The sequence below is a fragment of the Lonchura striata genome, chromosome 8 (assembly GCF_046129695.1).
Source record: "Lonchura striata isolate bLonStr1 chromosome 8, bLonStr1.mat, whole genome shotgun sequence".
Classification (NCBI taxonomy): domain Eukaryota; kingdom Metazoa; phylum Chordata; class Aves; order Passeriformes; family Estrildidae; genus Lonchura; species Lonchura striata.
In genome coordinates this window covers 22,798,227-22,813,412 of record NC_134610.1, presented here as the reverse complement: position 1 = coordinate 22,813,412, position 15,186 = coordinate 22,798,227, and the positions used below count along the sequence as shown (strand labels likewise).

Below are 15,186 nucleotides of genomic sequence, written 5' to 3'. Positions count from 1 at the left end.
ACATTCTCTTTGGAGGAAAAACCCCTGAAGTGTGAATCTGGCATAAAAATACCATCTCCTTGCAGTCTGTGGCTCAGACAGATAAGAGTTTAATATTATGTTATTCCATATTTCTATGGAGTGTCCACAGTCATAGCATAGACATATTAGAGGTGCTTGTAAAATAGTCTTAATACTGCAGATCTAAATCTGTAACCTGAAATAATAATTCAATAACTGCTTTCTCTATCATTGAGCAATTTCAAAATCTTACTTAAAATTAAGCTACCATTACAAACATCTTCATTCTTTGTAGACTTGATGCTGTATTACACCTTGCCAAGAGTGGTTTAAGAAAATGTCACTTTGACCATTCAGAGAGTACAAAAGAAGAACAGTAGGCTTTTGTTTTATCAATTTTAGGCAAACAGGAATAATTGCACCACAGGATAATTCCTCTCTACGTGACAGATTTTTCTTTTTTTCCTTTATAATTGTTGATATTTATTTATTCTACTGGTTTGCTTAAACAACATAGTGTCTTTCTTAATGGCACTGCACCTTATACAATTAGTTTGAGTGGTGACAAGAGTGATGTGTGTCAGTGGCTTTCCAGGCTCTTAAGATGTCATAAAACAATGTTTTATGGATGGTAGTTTCTGTGCCTTTGTAGATGCAGTGCCTTGGAGTTTGGGTTCCAGAGACCAGTGGTTTTCAATAATGCACAGTTTTATGTTCTTCTGACTAAAAATACATTTTGGCTAGCTGGTTTTGTGATGCCTGGAGGTTCATAAGCTTCTCTTGTGCTTTCCTTTGTCACAGGGCCACATTAATTTTGGGAATAGAGAGTCCAGTGTGGAGAAAATAAATACTAGTATTTACTTATTAAGTAAAAATGTATCCAGTCTCATTAAGGTATTCAAAATTTCACTAAAGGACAGATTTTTTCTTAAGTTAACTTTTTCTGCTCTAATCTCTTACTTGGCTGTGGTTTTTAGTACTATTACAAGAAAATATAGTTAGGGAGGCGTTTTGTTTAATTTGGAAATAAAAACTAAACTGATATATGCAAAATTCTCTTAGGGAAACTCCGACTATTAAAAAATTAATCCCTCTTAGCAGTTTTTTACATATGTACTTTATTTTTCATTTTGTGTACTCTGTCCTGTAGATCTGGTGTGATAGCTGGCAACTTTAACGACTGCTTCTTCAAAAAGATCATTGTTTGCAGAGTCTAAAATGTCATTTTCCTTACAGCCATAGGTAGATGTGATGGGAAGAGGATGAAAGTAGGGTGTTTCCAAATTAGCAGTATAGGTGTGCACCCTTAAAGCCTGCAATTACTGTGACAGAGTGTCAGGTGTAAAGGTACAAAATTCAGAGGATCTGAGGATCCTTTCCAAAAGGTCATCATTACTCAAACACAGACTAATAAGCAGGTATGGAATCAGTGGAGTGCTCAAGGTAGATAAAGTATAACAGCAGTTGCTGCTGTTTCTGTTCTTCTGGCTTCTTTCCTCAGATGGTCTCAATAGCCCTCGTCTCAGGGTTAGCAGTATTTTTCTAATTAAATAGAATTTCAAAGACAAATGCCACTCTCTTAATGCCAAAATTGGTCACAGACAGGATTTCTTACAATAGACAGACAGACTAATGAGAAGAAAGGTTAGCTGCTGCAGCACTCTTTTGGCTCTGTAAACAGCAGAGTGCCTCCACTCCCACTGGCTTTGCAAATGTTACGGCTATTCTGAAGCTGTAAAATTTACTAAAAGTTTCAGATCCAAGTTTGGGAACCACTCAGGAGTGGCAGTATGTTACAGATTTGTTACCAGTGTGTGGCCTAAAAATACTGGGTTTGGACTTTGATCCATTGTCATCCTTTAAGTGCCAGTCCCACAAGTATTCAACTGTTCGACCGGTCCGGGCTACTAACTTCACATAGCCAACCTAAAATCATCTTGGGCACCTCAAACTATGTTCCCAGTCCCTCCTTTTCAATCTTTTTAAATGTTTGGTGATACATTAAGGCCTGGTTCATCAAACATGTTCTTTTAACTTTTTTTAAGCTTTGAGAAGACAATTAGTTTTCTGACTAATAGTGTAGGATTAATATGCTGTGTTCCACTGTGCTGGTATTCTCCAAAATCTATATACTCTAGATGTAGAATTCCTCAAAAGGAATGTGACCTGAGCTTGCTTCTTAAGCTCAGAACAAAAAAACAGTCCAGAGAAATACAGAATATCTTCCTAGGGAACCTGTAATGTCTACAGTAATTTTAAGTAGTCTTCAGAAGACATTTTATAGAGTTGAGAATCCACAGATTCCCAGAGAAATTATGGAGGACACAGACGTCTGGGACCTATGAACTTAATTGTATTTGTTCTTTCCCAGACATCTGATCTCTTTCCACGTATCTGATGTGCCTTGCCCGTGATAATTGTGTTCCCTAAGTTTAGGTCTCTTTACTAGTAAGAAATTGCTATAAATAATTGTGGTTGTTTTTAATGACTGCAAGTTTCTGTCCATACCAGGTGATGCAGATGTACCTTCCCTTCTGTGGGATTGCCATATCCAATGCCCAGCTATTCGCAGCTTCAAGGAAGGAATATGACAGAAGCAGGGTAAGTGCAAAATGTGTAGTGGACCATCATCAAACTTTTTTCTTTTTTCCTGCAGGTCCCAGCTCTGCATATGTGTTTGCTAAGCAGATAGTTTTATTTCAAAAACTATATTTTCAAAAGATCCCCATCTTGACTGAGGCAGCAAGCGGAATGTAGGAGGGAAATATACTTGTAGTAGTGGCTGTGGTTTCCTGGTGTCAGTTCCACATTTTGTGGTGCTGAAACAATTACATCTGTGGCACAGATGTAATGCTTTTTCTCTTTTTGAACCTGGTCTTACAAGCTCTCATAGAAATAAGCATTATACCCTTGATAGCTCAGCTACCTCAGGTGGCGTAAAAGAAGCAGGATGGCTCCTGTAACAGTGTTGGAAACCAAAGTTTTAATAAAAGGCAAAAATAAAAAAGCTCTTTACAGAGAAAAGCCGAGTCAGGGCAAGGGGTGCTTGCTCCTGCTAAACCACTTCACAAAAGCAATTTACTTCTTTTGTTCTCTTCTTTTCTAGGGAATTGCTTAGGCAGGACTTTTTGGCTCCTCTCCAATTAGCTATCCTTAAGTTTGAGGTGAAGTCCCCAAGTTCCTATGAGGTGTCTTTTAACCAAATTGAGGAGAGAAACTTCTGTGTTTTTTCCTTTTTAAGGGGACAAAGGGTAACTTGGTTACTCCATTAACAGGGGGCACATTCCTACACAGACTGTGCAGGAGAAAATGTTACTTAAGCAGAGATTCAAGCTCTCGTAAAATTCTAATAATCTCAAGTCTTTGCCATTCTGAATTTTTAATATTCACTTCATGTGCAAATAATGTGGATATATCTTTATAAAATTAAGCAAGAACAAAACCCCATATGTGAAGGGTTTTGACAGCATGTCTCCATAGAATACACATTCATGATCACTGGTGCCATGCATGCATTGGGACAGGAGGCTCTGAAGTGAAAATAATGCTGAGCTCCCCTGTCATTCCCTTGTCAGAGAGGTCTTTTATTTTTTGAAGAAACCAAATGGTAATTTTGATGGGTTTTTAATAACAGTTGGCTTATTTTTTATCATCCTTTTCTGCAACGACATGAAATTATATTTTGTTAGTTTGGATCACAGGTCCAAAGCTTCAGTAGAAATTCCTTTGGTAGTGTTGAATGCACTCTTCCTTCACAAAATATTAAAAATTTGTGTCAATTTTGTTGCCATAGTCATTAAGAACTTTCTTTGAATGAAGATTTCAATGGATCACTCATATAAAATCAATCCCAGATAGGATGCCTCCTTTTCCATGCACCATGCATTTATTAATTCTACAACCAATACAAGAGTTTTCTGTCCTTGTATACAGGCTTTACTGGAAGTAGTGAATGACCTCTTTGAGGAACAGACTGACTTAGAGAAAATTGTCAAGAAAATTATGCATCGGGCCCAGACTCTACTGAAGTGTGAACGGTGCTCAGTATTACTTCTGGAAGATATTGAATCACCAGTAAGTAGAGATGCATGTCATATGTAAGTACAGGACTGCAGGTATTTTTCAGTGTGTTGTTCCTAAATGTAAGTTAAGTACATGTTGAAACTTTAGCAACACCCCTGTTGTGTCTACCCCAGTAGGCTTATATTGTGATAGCAGTAAGCTTTTACATTGAGCAGGGGAAATGGAAATCCAGCTTTCAAAATTATTGAAGTATTTTTGGTGTTTTGCAATTACTCTGTCTGCATGACCCATGAATAATTATTTCATTGCAGAGCTCTGTTGAACAGATGGATGTAAACTGTATGAAAGTATTTGATTGTTTTGACAGGGGCTTTCACTGGAACTTCACAGTACTGATATTCATAGGGTGTGAGAGCCTTTTAAAAATGTTTAAAATTTTTATTATTATTGTTATTAGTAATAAATTAAGTGGCTGCCTTTATATTGGTAGCTCCTCCAGTGTTTTCAGGCTGTTCAATATAAGCTACCCTCCTTTCTACTGATTTGAGAAGTAGTTGAAGGATAAAACATTGTTTGTAATATCTTTTTTTTCCCACCCAATTATTATTTTTGTATTCACTGATTCTGCAGTTAATTATTTGCTGCTCAGCTGTGACACGTCAGGGACAGAATTGTAAATTTGTTTGTATGGCAGAAAAAAATCCCCATTCTTTTCCTTGGAGGAAAGATAATGATTCACATTTCATTTCCGTTAATAAAAATTAAGAATTTTCAATGGAATATGTCCTAAATTATACCAACTTTCCAAAAAGCAAGATTAAGAGTTTTATTTCACTTATGTTCTCTGCTATAGGATTTTAATGTTTGTAGTTCATTTTCTCTTTCTAGATTCCCCTAGCCACCTCCCTCCCCAATTTTATAATTACAATATATAGTACATTCTTATGAAATGTCACTGTATTTATAAGCATAATATGATTTTTATTTTTCACAATAAATGTCCATTGTTTTGGGAAGTTGTGGGTGGAAGTTCATATTTCTGCTTTTGGTACTATTTCTGCCTTTGAGCTGGGACGGGCTTTTGCCAAACCACAAGCAATGAGTTCTTATTCCTCTAGACAAAATTGTGAAATATGGACAAAAAGCTTAAACTTTTTCTAAATAGTCATAATTCTTAGGTTCATTTGGAGTACGAGAATAGCATCTTACCACCCACTTGGTAATTTTTACAAGTGGCAAAACAATTATTTTCCTGAATTTCTCCTTTTCTGGAGGGTTAACATATATATCAAAACAGATTCCCTTAGAGTAACTCAGTGTCTAACCATGTCTAAAATGCTGTCATTTTATGTTGTGCAGAAAGCTTTTATGATTCAGAGCCAAAGTGAAGATGGGGACACATCCAAAAACATGGCCTCTCTTCTGTGCCACTTTTTGCCACTCCCAAGATGTTTCACTTATGTGACACATATGTTCAAGTGTGATTGGTTGCAGTTAGTAATGTAAAGCTACCGTTCTGTTTATTTTCCCATATTAAGAAAGTGAAGTGTGAGTAAAACTCCCTACTACATGTCCCAAAAGCTTTTAAAGGGAAATATATACGCTTGTGGAAAATAGTTTTCTGAAGGAATCTGAAGATATTTGATTTGATATTGATTTTCAGGGAACTGTGAACAGCGTGTATTTTGAACATGAATTCTCCATTGAGAGAATACAGATTTGTACTTTTATCCTAAGACTATTGGATAAAAATGCAGTTTAAGTAGAGGAACTTTATGTTACTGTTTTTTAGATGTATATTCATCTTAATAACAATCCTAAGTTACTTCTTTTGTGACAGGTGGTGAAATTTACAAAGTCTTTCGAATTGTTATCTCCAAAATGCAGTGCTGATACTGACAACAGGTTAGTGCTCATGTCTTCTGCGGTTATGGATAACTACATTTTTCACATAATTTTAACGTTTGCTTGGTCAAGATTTTATTTTCTTATGGAACTTTGTATAGATTTGATTGAAGAGTGTGAGCCTACATTTTTTACTCAGACAAGATGCTTGCTTCAAATGGAGGCTTACTTGAATAAATATATGTGCCTATATTTTTTTATATATGTATGTTTGTGTGTATATATGCACTAATGTTGTATCAGTGTCTCAGGCAGGAAACCAGGGGAAAACTGACTTTTTATGAATGAACTCACTGATAACATGCAGTTGTTGTTTTGTGCAATTAATATAGAAGTAAAAATTACAAAATTATTTTAGCTTGTTATCTCTTAGAAAATTCCTCTCTACAGTTGTGTTGAGAGGTTTCCAGTAAAATTTTATTTCTGCTGTTGTCAAATTGGAAAGCCTAGAAACCACAGAGCATATGTATTTCCTAGAAACTGTGTTCCTGTGACTAAATCTTGTTTGGGAGCCCAGTCAAAATGGAAGTATATGTTTTGCTTAGTAGGATCTGTAAACATAAAGAGCCACTTTTAAGTAGTAAAAGAAAGATGTTTGTTCATGTGGGGTTGTTATATGAATCCCTGCAAGGCTGCACCACTGGCAGCAGTTCACATAAAATGTCCTATATAGCAAATGAGGGCATGAGGATTCAGGGCTACTGTGAGAACATTTCTTCCATCTTTCAGGGCTCAGTGTTTATCACATAGGTTTTATGCAGATTAATTCATACTGATTCTGAAGGAGAATCTTCCATATCAAATGGCTGTCATGGTGATAAACCTTTTCATGGATTGATTTCACAGCATTAGAAAAATGGGTAATGTTAGAAAATTTCTAAGATATGCAAGCTCACAGCAGAGTCCAGGGCCACACAGAAATATGGGTAGAAGCTATCTCCCTTCCATGTCCTGCTGTGGGAATGGTGAAGCAAATGGAAAACAAGAAATAAATAATAGGAAGATTTAAATATGAATAAATAATCTGTTGATTCATCTGGGAATCACAAGTTACTGCTTTTGACAAAGAGGTTCAAAGTAGCAGTTGGTCTTTCCTAGGGGGTGAAAATACATTTCTTTTATTCAGGGACAGGAGCATGAATCAAGGAATGTGGTTGTTATTCCTGTTTTTCTCAAACTTGATCTGTAGCCAGATTAGTCAAAACAATGTAGAGTGGTATCAAGATAACCAAGCTGGCTCATTTCTTGTTACCATAGTTATATTAGCATGTTGCCACAAAGCAGTTTGTAGTAGCCTGCTCTGCTTGTAGACAAGATTATTTTAACTTTAGTCCAAGACATGAATAAACACATAACTGGTAACTAGCCTTTATACAATTATAAAGGTATATTTCTGTGCATTTTAACATGAGGATGTATCAGTTTTTCTTTGATGATTTTTTCCTGTGGAGAATGAAGCTGCTTTTACAAAGACCAAGGTTAGACTGGCAGATATGATGTCACATTTGGAGCTAGCACAGGCACAGCTTGAGTTATTGGCACTATTGTGAAAAAATAAAGGTTATTTAGGATACAGAACAATGCTGCGAGCCCTTGACATTTGAGCATTTTTCTAGTGAGTTTTGCCCTTTTCATTCTGCATCCTGCATCCGTAACTGATGTAAGTCATGAGACTTTTCATGTGGGGAAAAAAATGGCAAGACGAGTTTCTTCATCATTACAGCAGTTAAGAAAAACATTATTTCTTTGAAATTTTAGTTGAAATCCAAAGACATTTTAGGCTGATAACAGGTCTCATTACGTTTTATCTAAATGAGAAAGAAGGTCCTAAGACAATATTTCATGCCCTAATATACTTTCTCACACAGTTTTAGAAGTTGACTTTTCTTTTGCCATCCTTAAATCTTCATGATAGCAGCTCACCTGTTAAATCCCTAAATATCATAATAAATACTCATACTTATTTTCTTTGCTGTTTGTAAAGAAATACCTTGCAAGGCCACATTTTCCTTTATCTGTTCAGTTTCCAAGTTTTCATCACACACCATGATCAAGTTTGTTTATTATTCATACTGGCACACTGATGCTCTTGTTTTTCCCAGTGATTTTCTTCTTGAAGTACAAGTTTGCCAAGTCCCCTAAATTTTCTCTCCCTTTGTAAAAATATTACATAAATATTAGAATCCTTGGGGGCTCAGTTCTGATACAATCTAGACAAAGATGGGCCTGATGGAATGTGCTGGAGTGTGTGCCTTTCCTGCACAGAAGCAGCAATTTTGGCAGATGAGATTACATTTTAGCAGGTAGCTGAGATGACAGTTCTCTAACCTGGCTACCAGTGGTAGTGGACAGGTCTCCTGCCTGAGCCAGAGCATGAATTGAAATGTTATGTGTATATTTTACAGTCACTCAAAATTCTTATTCCAAATGAAAGTCGATTCCTTTACATTTCTGTAAATCATTATTTTTATTTATAGTCTTTTAAGAATATTTTCTTTTCAATGAGTGACATTAGTCTCCAGAAAATCAAAGCAGTCAACAAAAATCAATCCTTTCACTTTGATTGAGTCTTTCAAGGATTTTACTGTTCAGCCTGCTTTCATTCATGAGGAATGCTTCAAAGCCTCAAACTACTGTAGTCTTCTCCATAGCTTCTTAGTAACTTTTTCTAAGTAATGTTTCTCAGGTGGTAAAAGTTTATCAGTTTTCTTCTCAAGACTAAGACAACAGGCATTTTTTTTAAAATTCACTCTTGAGTAGCTAGACGTTGCCAATGTCAAGAACCTGCCTGAAATAAGTCAGAGAACTTTCCTACTGATTAGGTGAGGTATGAGGTGAGGTCTTTATGGTCTGCTAGACACTGAATTTTCTGGAGAAGCTGCAGTGGAGTGTGGTGAGCTGAGGCCCTAATTCTAGTGTCTTATGCTCTTTTAGTGATAGTTCTCTAGTGCCTCAATAATTGTAGCAGAAGGTCAACCAGGTAAAAAAAAGGAAACCTTCATGTCTTGTATGACTACTTGGATCTACCTGTTGTAATATACTTGCTGTATTGATTTAAGACTTACTTAATGATCCCTCCTTCAGCCATTCAGATACCAAAATTTTTTAAAAAGTCATTTTGACAGGAAAATTATTGAAAATAAAAATTGAAAATATCACAGATTATTAGATTAATTTTAAAAATCTGAAAAGTATATATTTTCAGGTAACTCTACAGAAAATATTTTTAGAACTGGTTGCTTTTCATGAGCAGTCCTGTATCCTACAGAAACTTAGAAAACAATCCACTGTTGAATCATAGGTAAAATACATCAAATATTTTATTTACTTGAGACACCAATGCTGTTTTCAATAGAAAGAGTTATGTAAATGAAAAAATTTTTGAAGTACCATTTCAATAATACTTAATTATTGTTCTATAGTTAATTTTTTAGTAACTGTCAAAAATTGTGAATGGTTCTGCTGTTCCTATTAATGTGCATTTAAGACATGGTGGACTTGCAATTAATGTTGACTATATTCTTTTCTTCCCTTGCCCTGCATTTTGATAGTTTCAAAGACAGCATGGAAAAATCATCTTATTCTGACTGGCTAATAAACAACAGCATTGCTGAACTCGTCGCTTCCACAGGTCTCCCAGTGAACATCAGTGATGCCTATCAGGATCCTCGCTTTGATGCTGAGGTAAGAGATTTTTACAAATGTAATTATATATTAATTTTGAGCACTGCGATTAAATAAAAATTTTGGTTTGATAGCCAAGTGGCTGTGAGACATGTGAATATTTATTTTGAATTATTTTTTCTGTCCAGTAAGTTGTCCTTCTGGTCTGCTATGGTTTTATACTGCCAACACAGATCACTGAATTAGTCTATGACTTTAAGAAGTTACTTTGTCCATTATTCTTTTTTTTTTCCTATTTATAAGTGATTCCCCTACCAATTGCCTTGATATTTATGCAAATTGATTTTTATTGCTGAAAATTTGTTGGTGATCAGCGTTAGCAGCACCAGTGTTGTTAGCTGTTGGGGTGGCTGAGGCTGAACACAGACAGAGTGTGAACAGAACTGGTATCCAGACAGACAAATGTTGTTTGTGATCTAACTTAGCAAACCAACCATTTAATTTGCTGAATACATACTGGATTGGGTACTTCTTCAAGATACATATCACTCCCAATAATAGTTGTTTGTGTATCTTAAGGTATTCATTTCCTCTTAGAAAGGTGTAGCTACAGATAAAAATGTAAGTATACTCAACATCTAAATAAATGTTAGAGGTGTATGGAAGGACAAAATCTTCACTGAATTCTAATCCAGAATTACTATGGTGGAATTGGCCAGCAGTCAGACAGCAAATTAATCACAACCTTGGTCAGAAAGCTTCCTAAAATATATTACTACAGTAAGTAGTCTTGGAAGTGTTTCATGTTGAGAATTTGCTTGGTTCCAATTTTATTCAATATGTCATTAAAGGGATTATCTCTGAAACCAGCAGAATTTTTTGAAACAAGAAAAAATAAAAGGGGCCTGCTATAGAAGTATAAAAGGAAACTGAATTGATGTTAATCTGTTCAGAATTCCAGGAAGTACAATTAATGCCTGGGGTGTTTAGATATGCTAACTTAAAGCCTGCTAGTCCTTGATGTTTGCAACTGTACTTGTATTATATAATCTCCTGAATAATTCAGCTTTCTCTTATTTGTTTCACAGTTAGTTCTTTCTAAGTTGGAGGCACTACCCAATATATAAAGAAAATTATACAAAGGGCAATAATAATTTTATTTTGATGGGTTCTTATGAAAATTTAATTCCTAAATTCAGTTTTTCTACTCAATTATTTCTACAATCAAGAGTAGTAAGAGGAACATAGTATCCCTTATTACTTAGAATCAAATATACATTTGTAATTATGAACAGAGATTCTGTTCTCTGCTTCCGCTGAAAATCATCTCCTTTTTTTTCTTAGAACACTACTTCTCATCTGCAAATGTTGATGCTCAATTTTCAACTCATTCATCAAGATTTTAATGCAAAAGTATTTTGCGGTTCATTTTAAGACATATGTTTGAATCAATTATTGCCCCATTTGCCTGGATTTTAGGTGGCACTCCACACTGGTTTCAGTGATGAGTTCTGAGTATGTATCAATAGACAGTAATCTATTTAAAACATGATTTATGTCTTTTGCTAGCTCGGAGATCACAGTGATCCCATCCCGCTTCCCATATATGAATTACTGCTGGTCTTTTAGATTTCTTCTATTAAAGATTGCCTGTAGCAGTGGTAGTTCTAGAAAGAGAACCTCTCCTGATCTTCTGTGAATGGACTCATTCCACTCTCTTAATCTCTTCTGAAAAACTGTTTTCATTAGATTTTGCTGCAGTGATACTAAAGATTAAAGCATATTAATTGTAGAAAAGAGAGAATCAGTGATACAATAAATTGTGAAATCTGTATACTGTACTAGCTAGAAAACAATAAATGAGGCAGTAAATTGTCATCGGAACAAAAGGACCAGTTATCTCAAATCTAGGATTTGGCCCCATCCTTACATTTCATACTAACTTGCATTTCTGCACAACTGTCTACTTACTCTCGCCTTTTTTCTGAAAATGTGTATTTCCTGTAAGCCTCCTTCTACAGCTGCCACGCTAAGTCCAAGTTCAGTCTCACAATTGGGAAGGCTACTTCTAAGGAAAACTTGTTCAGTGAAAAGTTACCTCTCCTCATCCACCAGTCTAAGTAATCCAAAATTTGTCCGGACATCACCTCAATTATAGTTTGTCTTTAGTGCCAAATCAGAGTCAAATAGTGGAAGCTTAATGTGGCAAAGATGCCAATGTTTGTATATTCTTTGGCAATTTTTAGAACAATCCTTATGACTTTTGGTTATTGTGGAGGAAGTTTCAGCAGAATTTTTTTCTGAGTGCTGATAGATATGAAATGACATCTTTAATGTAAACTTACTCCTTGACATTTCTATTACTATGATTTAAAAGGCTGAAAACAGCACCACTAACGGAAGCTCTCATTTCTACATTTTAGGCTGACCAAATTTCTGGCTTTCACATAAGATCTGTTCTGTGTGTTCCTATATGGAACAGCACCCACCAAATAATTGGTAAGACTTCCTTCATGGCTGCATAATTTTTGTGCTACTATAAATTGAGTTCTATCTTTTTAATTCTGTGTTCCTCTTTCTTCGTTTTCCCGGCTGAATATTGTTAAGAAGTTACAGTACCTAGGATGCATGCTAAGTATCCAAGAAGGGATGTTTTGACTTGGATACTGTGTGGACAGTGTGAACAATATATAACTTAACTTTCCAGCTGTGTCATTAAGTTATATATTGTACTGAACTTTAATGAGATGAAAACAGAAATTGTAACCATATTAGTGAAAAATGTTTTATATGCATTGATGTTTTCCTTGGGTTTCCCTCTTTACTACATGGGCAACTGTGTGCAGTCAAGCTAAGGGTTCATTTCCCTCTAACGATGAACTCGGTGCAGTCAGGGAAGATTTGCTGGTGGCAGTGGTCGGAGTTGCCTGTTGCAGTGGTGGATCAGGATGTGACAGTTTCAGGACATCTTTGATAGGATTCTTTGCAGCTATGCTACACCAGCAGTTGGCCCTGTGCTCTTACCTGCTTTTGGCACAAAAAGGAGTGCTTGTAAATAACAGTGCCAGGTTCCTCTGCTAACGTTCCTCAGAAGAACTGACATCAAAGCAATGTGAATTTATACTGGCAGGGCAAGAGTTAGATCCCTGGGCATTGTGGCTGCCAGGGGGAGCTGAGGTGGGAGTGCATTGCTGAAGGCACTTGGTGCCATGCAGGGTCTTTGAGCTTCTTTAGCAGAGGTGATGTGGGAGTTGAGTCTTTTAAAAATACATCTTGTTGTTTGTTGTGAACTCTGTCTTATCTTCAAGAATGAGAAATAATCTGAACTCTTGACAGCAGATTACTCTTACAAGTATCAGATTACTCTTACAAGTATGTTTCTAAGGGCTTATTGCAGATAAATGAAATAGAAATGTTTGTTATAGTAGAAATCACCATTAGTTCAGAAAATGCATTTTTTCATTGGCTCAGTAAATTAATGAACCAGTCATGAGTAAAAAATGATTTATATACCTAGATGATGCTAAACTAACTAAGATTTTAGGAAGGAAGGTACTGATTCAGTAAATTGTATTGGAAACTCCAAATTTTTAGGACAACTTATGTGATTGCTGTTAGCAAAGTGATCAAGATCTTTCTCAAATAGATCTTTAGATCTCAAATAGGTCATTTTTGTGAAAAGCAGTGTGAGTAACTTTTTGATTTGCAGTGTTATACTTAGATAATAAAGAATAACAGCTGAAAGTACTAGTATCAAAACAATCAAATTTTTGCACATCTGTGTCTAATTATTTTCAGAATAAATATTTGCATGTTGCTTTTCAGTTTGAAATATGTGGTTTACATTTTACCAGTGAATAAAACATTCTGCATTGTGTATTAATGAATGACAATTATTATTCATATCAACTCTTTTTAAAGGGGTAGCTCAAGTGTTGAACAGGCTTGATGGGAAATCCTTTGACGATGCTGACCAGCGACTGTTTGAAGTAAGAGGCATTCAGTTCAGCATTAACATACTTTTTCAGTAGCATTTGGTATTTCTCAGTAATCTGCTTCAGTCCACTCCAGGGATGGGGGGAGAATATCTTGTGTGTATTTGTGGTTTGACATTAATTCTCAGAAATCCTCACTTAGAAGGTGACATCCTAATTAAAACAAGTTTCTGGCATCTAATCTCTCATCTGGAGGCCAGTGACTCACCTGCATTCTTAAAATAACCTGTTTAAACATGATTATTCCTAAAATTTCCATGCAATTTCTTTTCATGATTAAGCCAGTGTTCATCTTTGTGCTTGTCTTATAACTGATTCACAACTGATTCTCTTTTGTCTCTTTTTAAATTTTAGGCTTTTGTTATTTTTTGTGGCCTGGGTATCAACAATACAATTATGTATGACCAAGTGAAGAAATCCTGGGCAAAACAGTCTGTGGCTCTTGATGTATGTGTACATCTTTGTGAAATCTTTTCTTGCTCCTAACTGTTAACATGTAAAGAAGCCTGCTATATTTTTAAAAAATATGATTATTTAAACTTCTCTAACCAAATTTAACAATATAGCACTGTGGTCCATATGTCAGGAGATTTTAAACATTGTCATATTAAAAATAATCTTGGTGAGAAAAAAGCCTCGAGTTTTGAGGATAGCTTTACAAATTCGCATTATTCCTACTGCAACAATAATTAAGAGCAGCTTGAATGAAATTTCAGATCTTTTGAAAAAAGCATTATTCAAGACTGATTAATCTTAAAACATTGCTCTGAGGAAAGGGTAACATCACTAAGATATTGTTTTAAATTTCACATGTGATAAGAGAAGAAAATAATCTAGTTGTCCCTGATGCGTGCACTTTTTACCTATGTAATTCCTTTGAGGTTCTCCAGTACATCATTACAATATGATCCACAAAAATAATATTGGCCTGAATGAAATATGAAATTCTTTCTATTAAAAGAAAAATCAAACCCAACTGTATTACTATAAAGAGGCTTTTTTTTCACTTTGCTTTAAGGCTTGAGATATTAATCTGCATAGTGGGGTGGCATCCTGTGCTGCACACAGACCTATTCAAACTTTCCAAAGTCAGTAACACTGTTGGTGTTAGAAATCCTAAACAGAAGTGGCTTTCTTTGTTTGTATATATCTACCCATGTAAAACGAAAAGTTAAAAGCTTACCTTTTCAGGCCTCCTGCAAGATCCTTATGCTTTACATGCCATAGTCATGAATAAGTCTTCATATGTCCCATGTATTTGTGCAATATGACACCTGAGTGCTCCTCCTGGCAAGAAAAGCAAGCAGTGATAGATGTCACACACAGATATACAGGGATGAAACTTCACATAGAAGTTTATTTGCCACTGAAATAAAGAAAATTATTTTTTTTTTGTTTAAAATACAACTTCCTTCTTTGATCTAGAAAAGACTAATAACTATATAGCTTATATGTATAGATTTGATAAATAGCCATTAATCTGCAATTAAGAGCAATTCTTTCTATAAATGGGCAACAGCTCTTGATAATATTTGCATAAAATGATAGAAGATGCAGGAGAAAAGTATTGAACACAAGAATGGTATGAGATGAAGGACTGCAGATTTTCACTAATAGAATACTTCATTAATATATATGT

At 35.4% G+C, this 15,186-nt stretch overlaps 1 protein-coding gene and 1 long non-coding RNA gene across 4 annotated transcripts in view; one reads left to right on the top strand and one right to left on the bottom strand.

Annotated features, from left to right (window-relative positions):
* LOC110482909 (uncharacterized) overlaps window positions 1-15,186 on the bottom strand; it is a 118,977-nt gene that overhangs the window by 33,866 nt on the left and 69,925 nt on the right. Inside the window, exon 3 of one of the 2 annotated variants that reach the window (XR_013340377.1) lies at window positions 14,731-14,834. This is a non-coding gene — a long non-coding RNA (uncharacterized LOC110482909). Of the gene's footprint in view, window positions 1-14,370; window positions 14,835-15,186 lie in introns of those variants that run through there. The other variant, XR_013340376.1, reaches the window with a different exon arrangement.
* The window catches only part of PDE11A (phosphodiesterase 11A), a 107,783-nt gene that overhangs the window by 38,027 nt on the left and 54,570 nt on the right, over window positions 1-15,186 (top strand). For both annotated transcript variants that reach the window (XM_077785065.1, XM_077785066.1), the window contains exons 3-9: window positions 2,512-2,601; window positions 3,934-4,074; window positions 5,864-5,928; window positions 9,480-9,612; window positions 11,976-12,051; window positions 13,474-13,541; window positions 13,902-13,994. In XM_077785065.1, coding sequence (XP_077641191.1) covers window positions 2,512-2,601; window positions 3,934-4,074; window positions 5,864-5,928; window positions 9,480-9,612; window positions 11,976-12,051; window positions 13,474-13,541; window positions 13,902-13,994 — 666 coding nt within the window. The remainder of the gene's footprint in view (window positions 1-2,511; window positions 2,602-3,933; window positions 4,075-5,863; window positions 5,929-9,479; window positions 9,613-11,975; window positions 12,052-13,473; window positions 13,542-13,901; window positions 13,995-15,186) is intronic.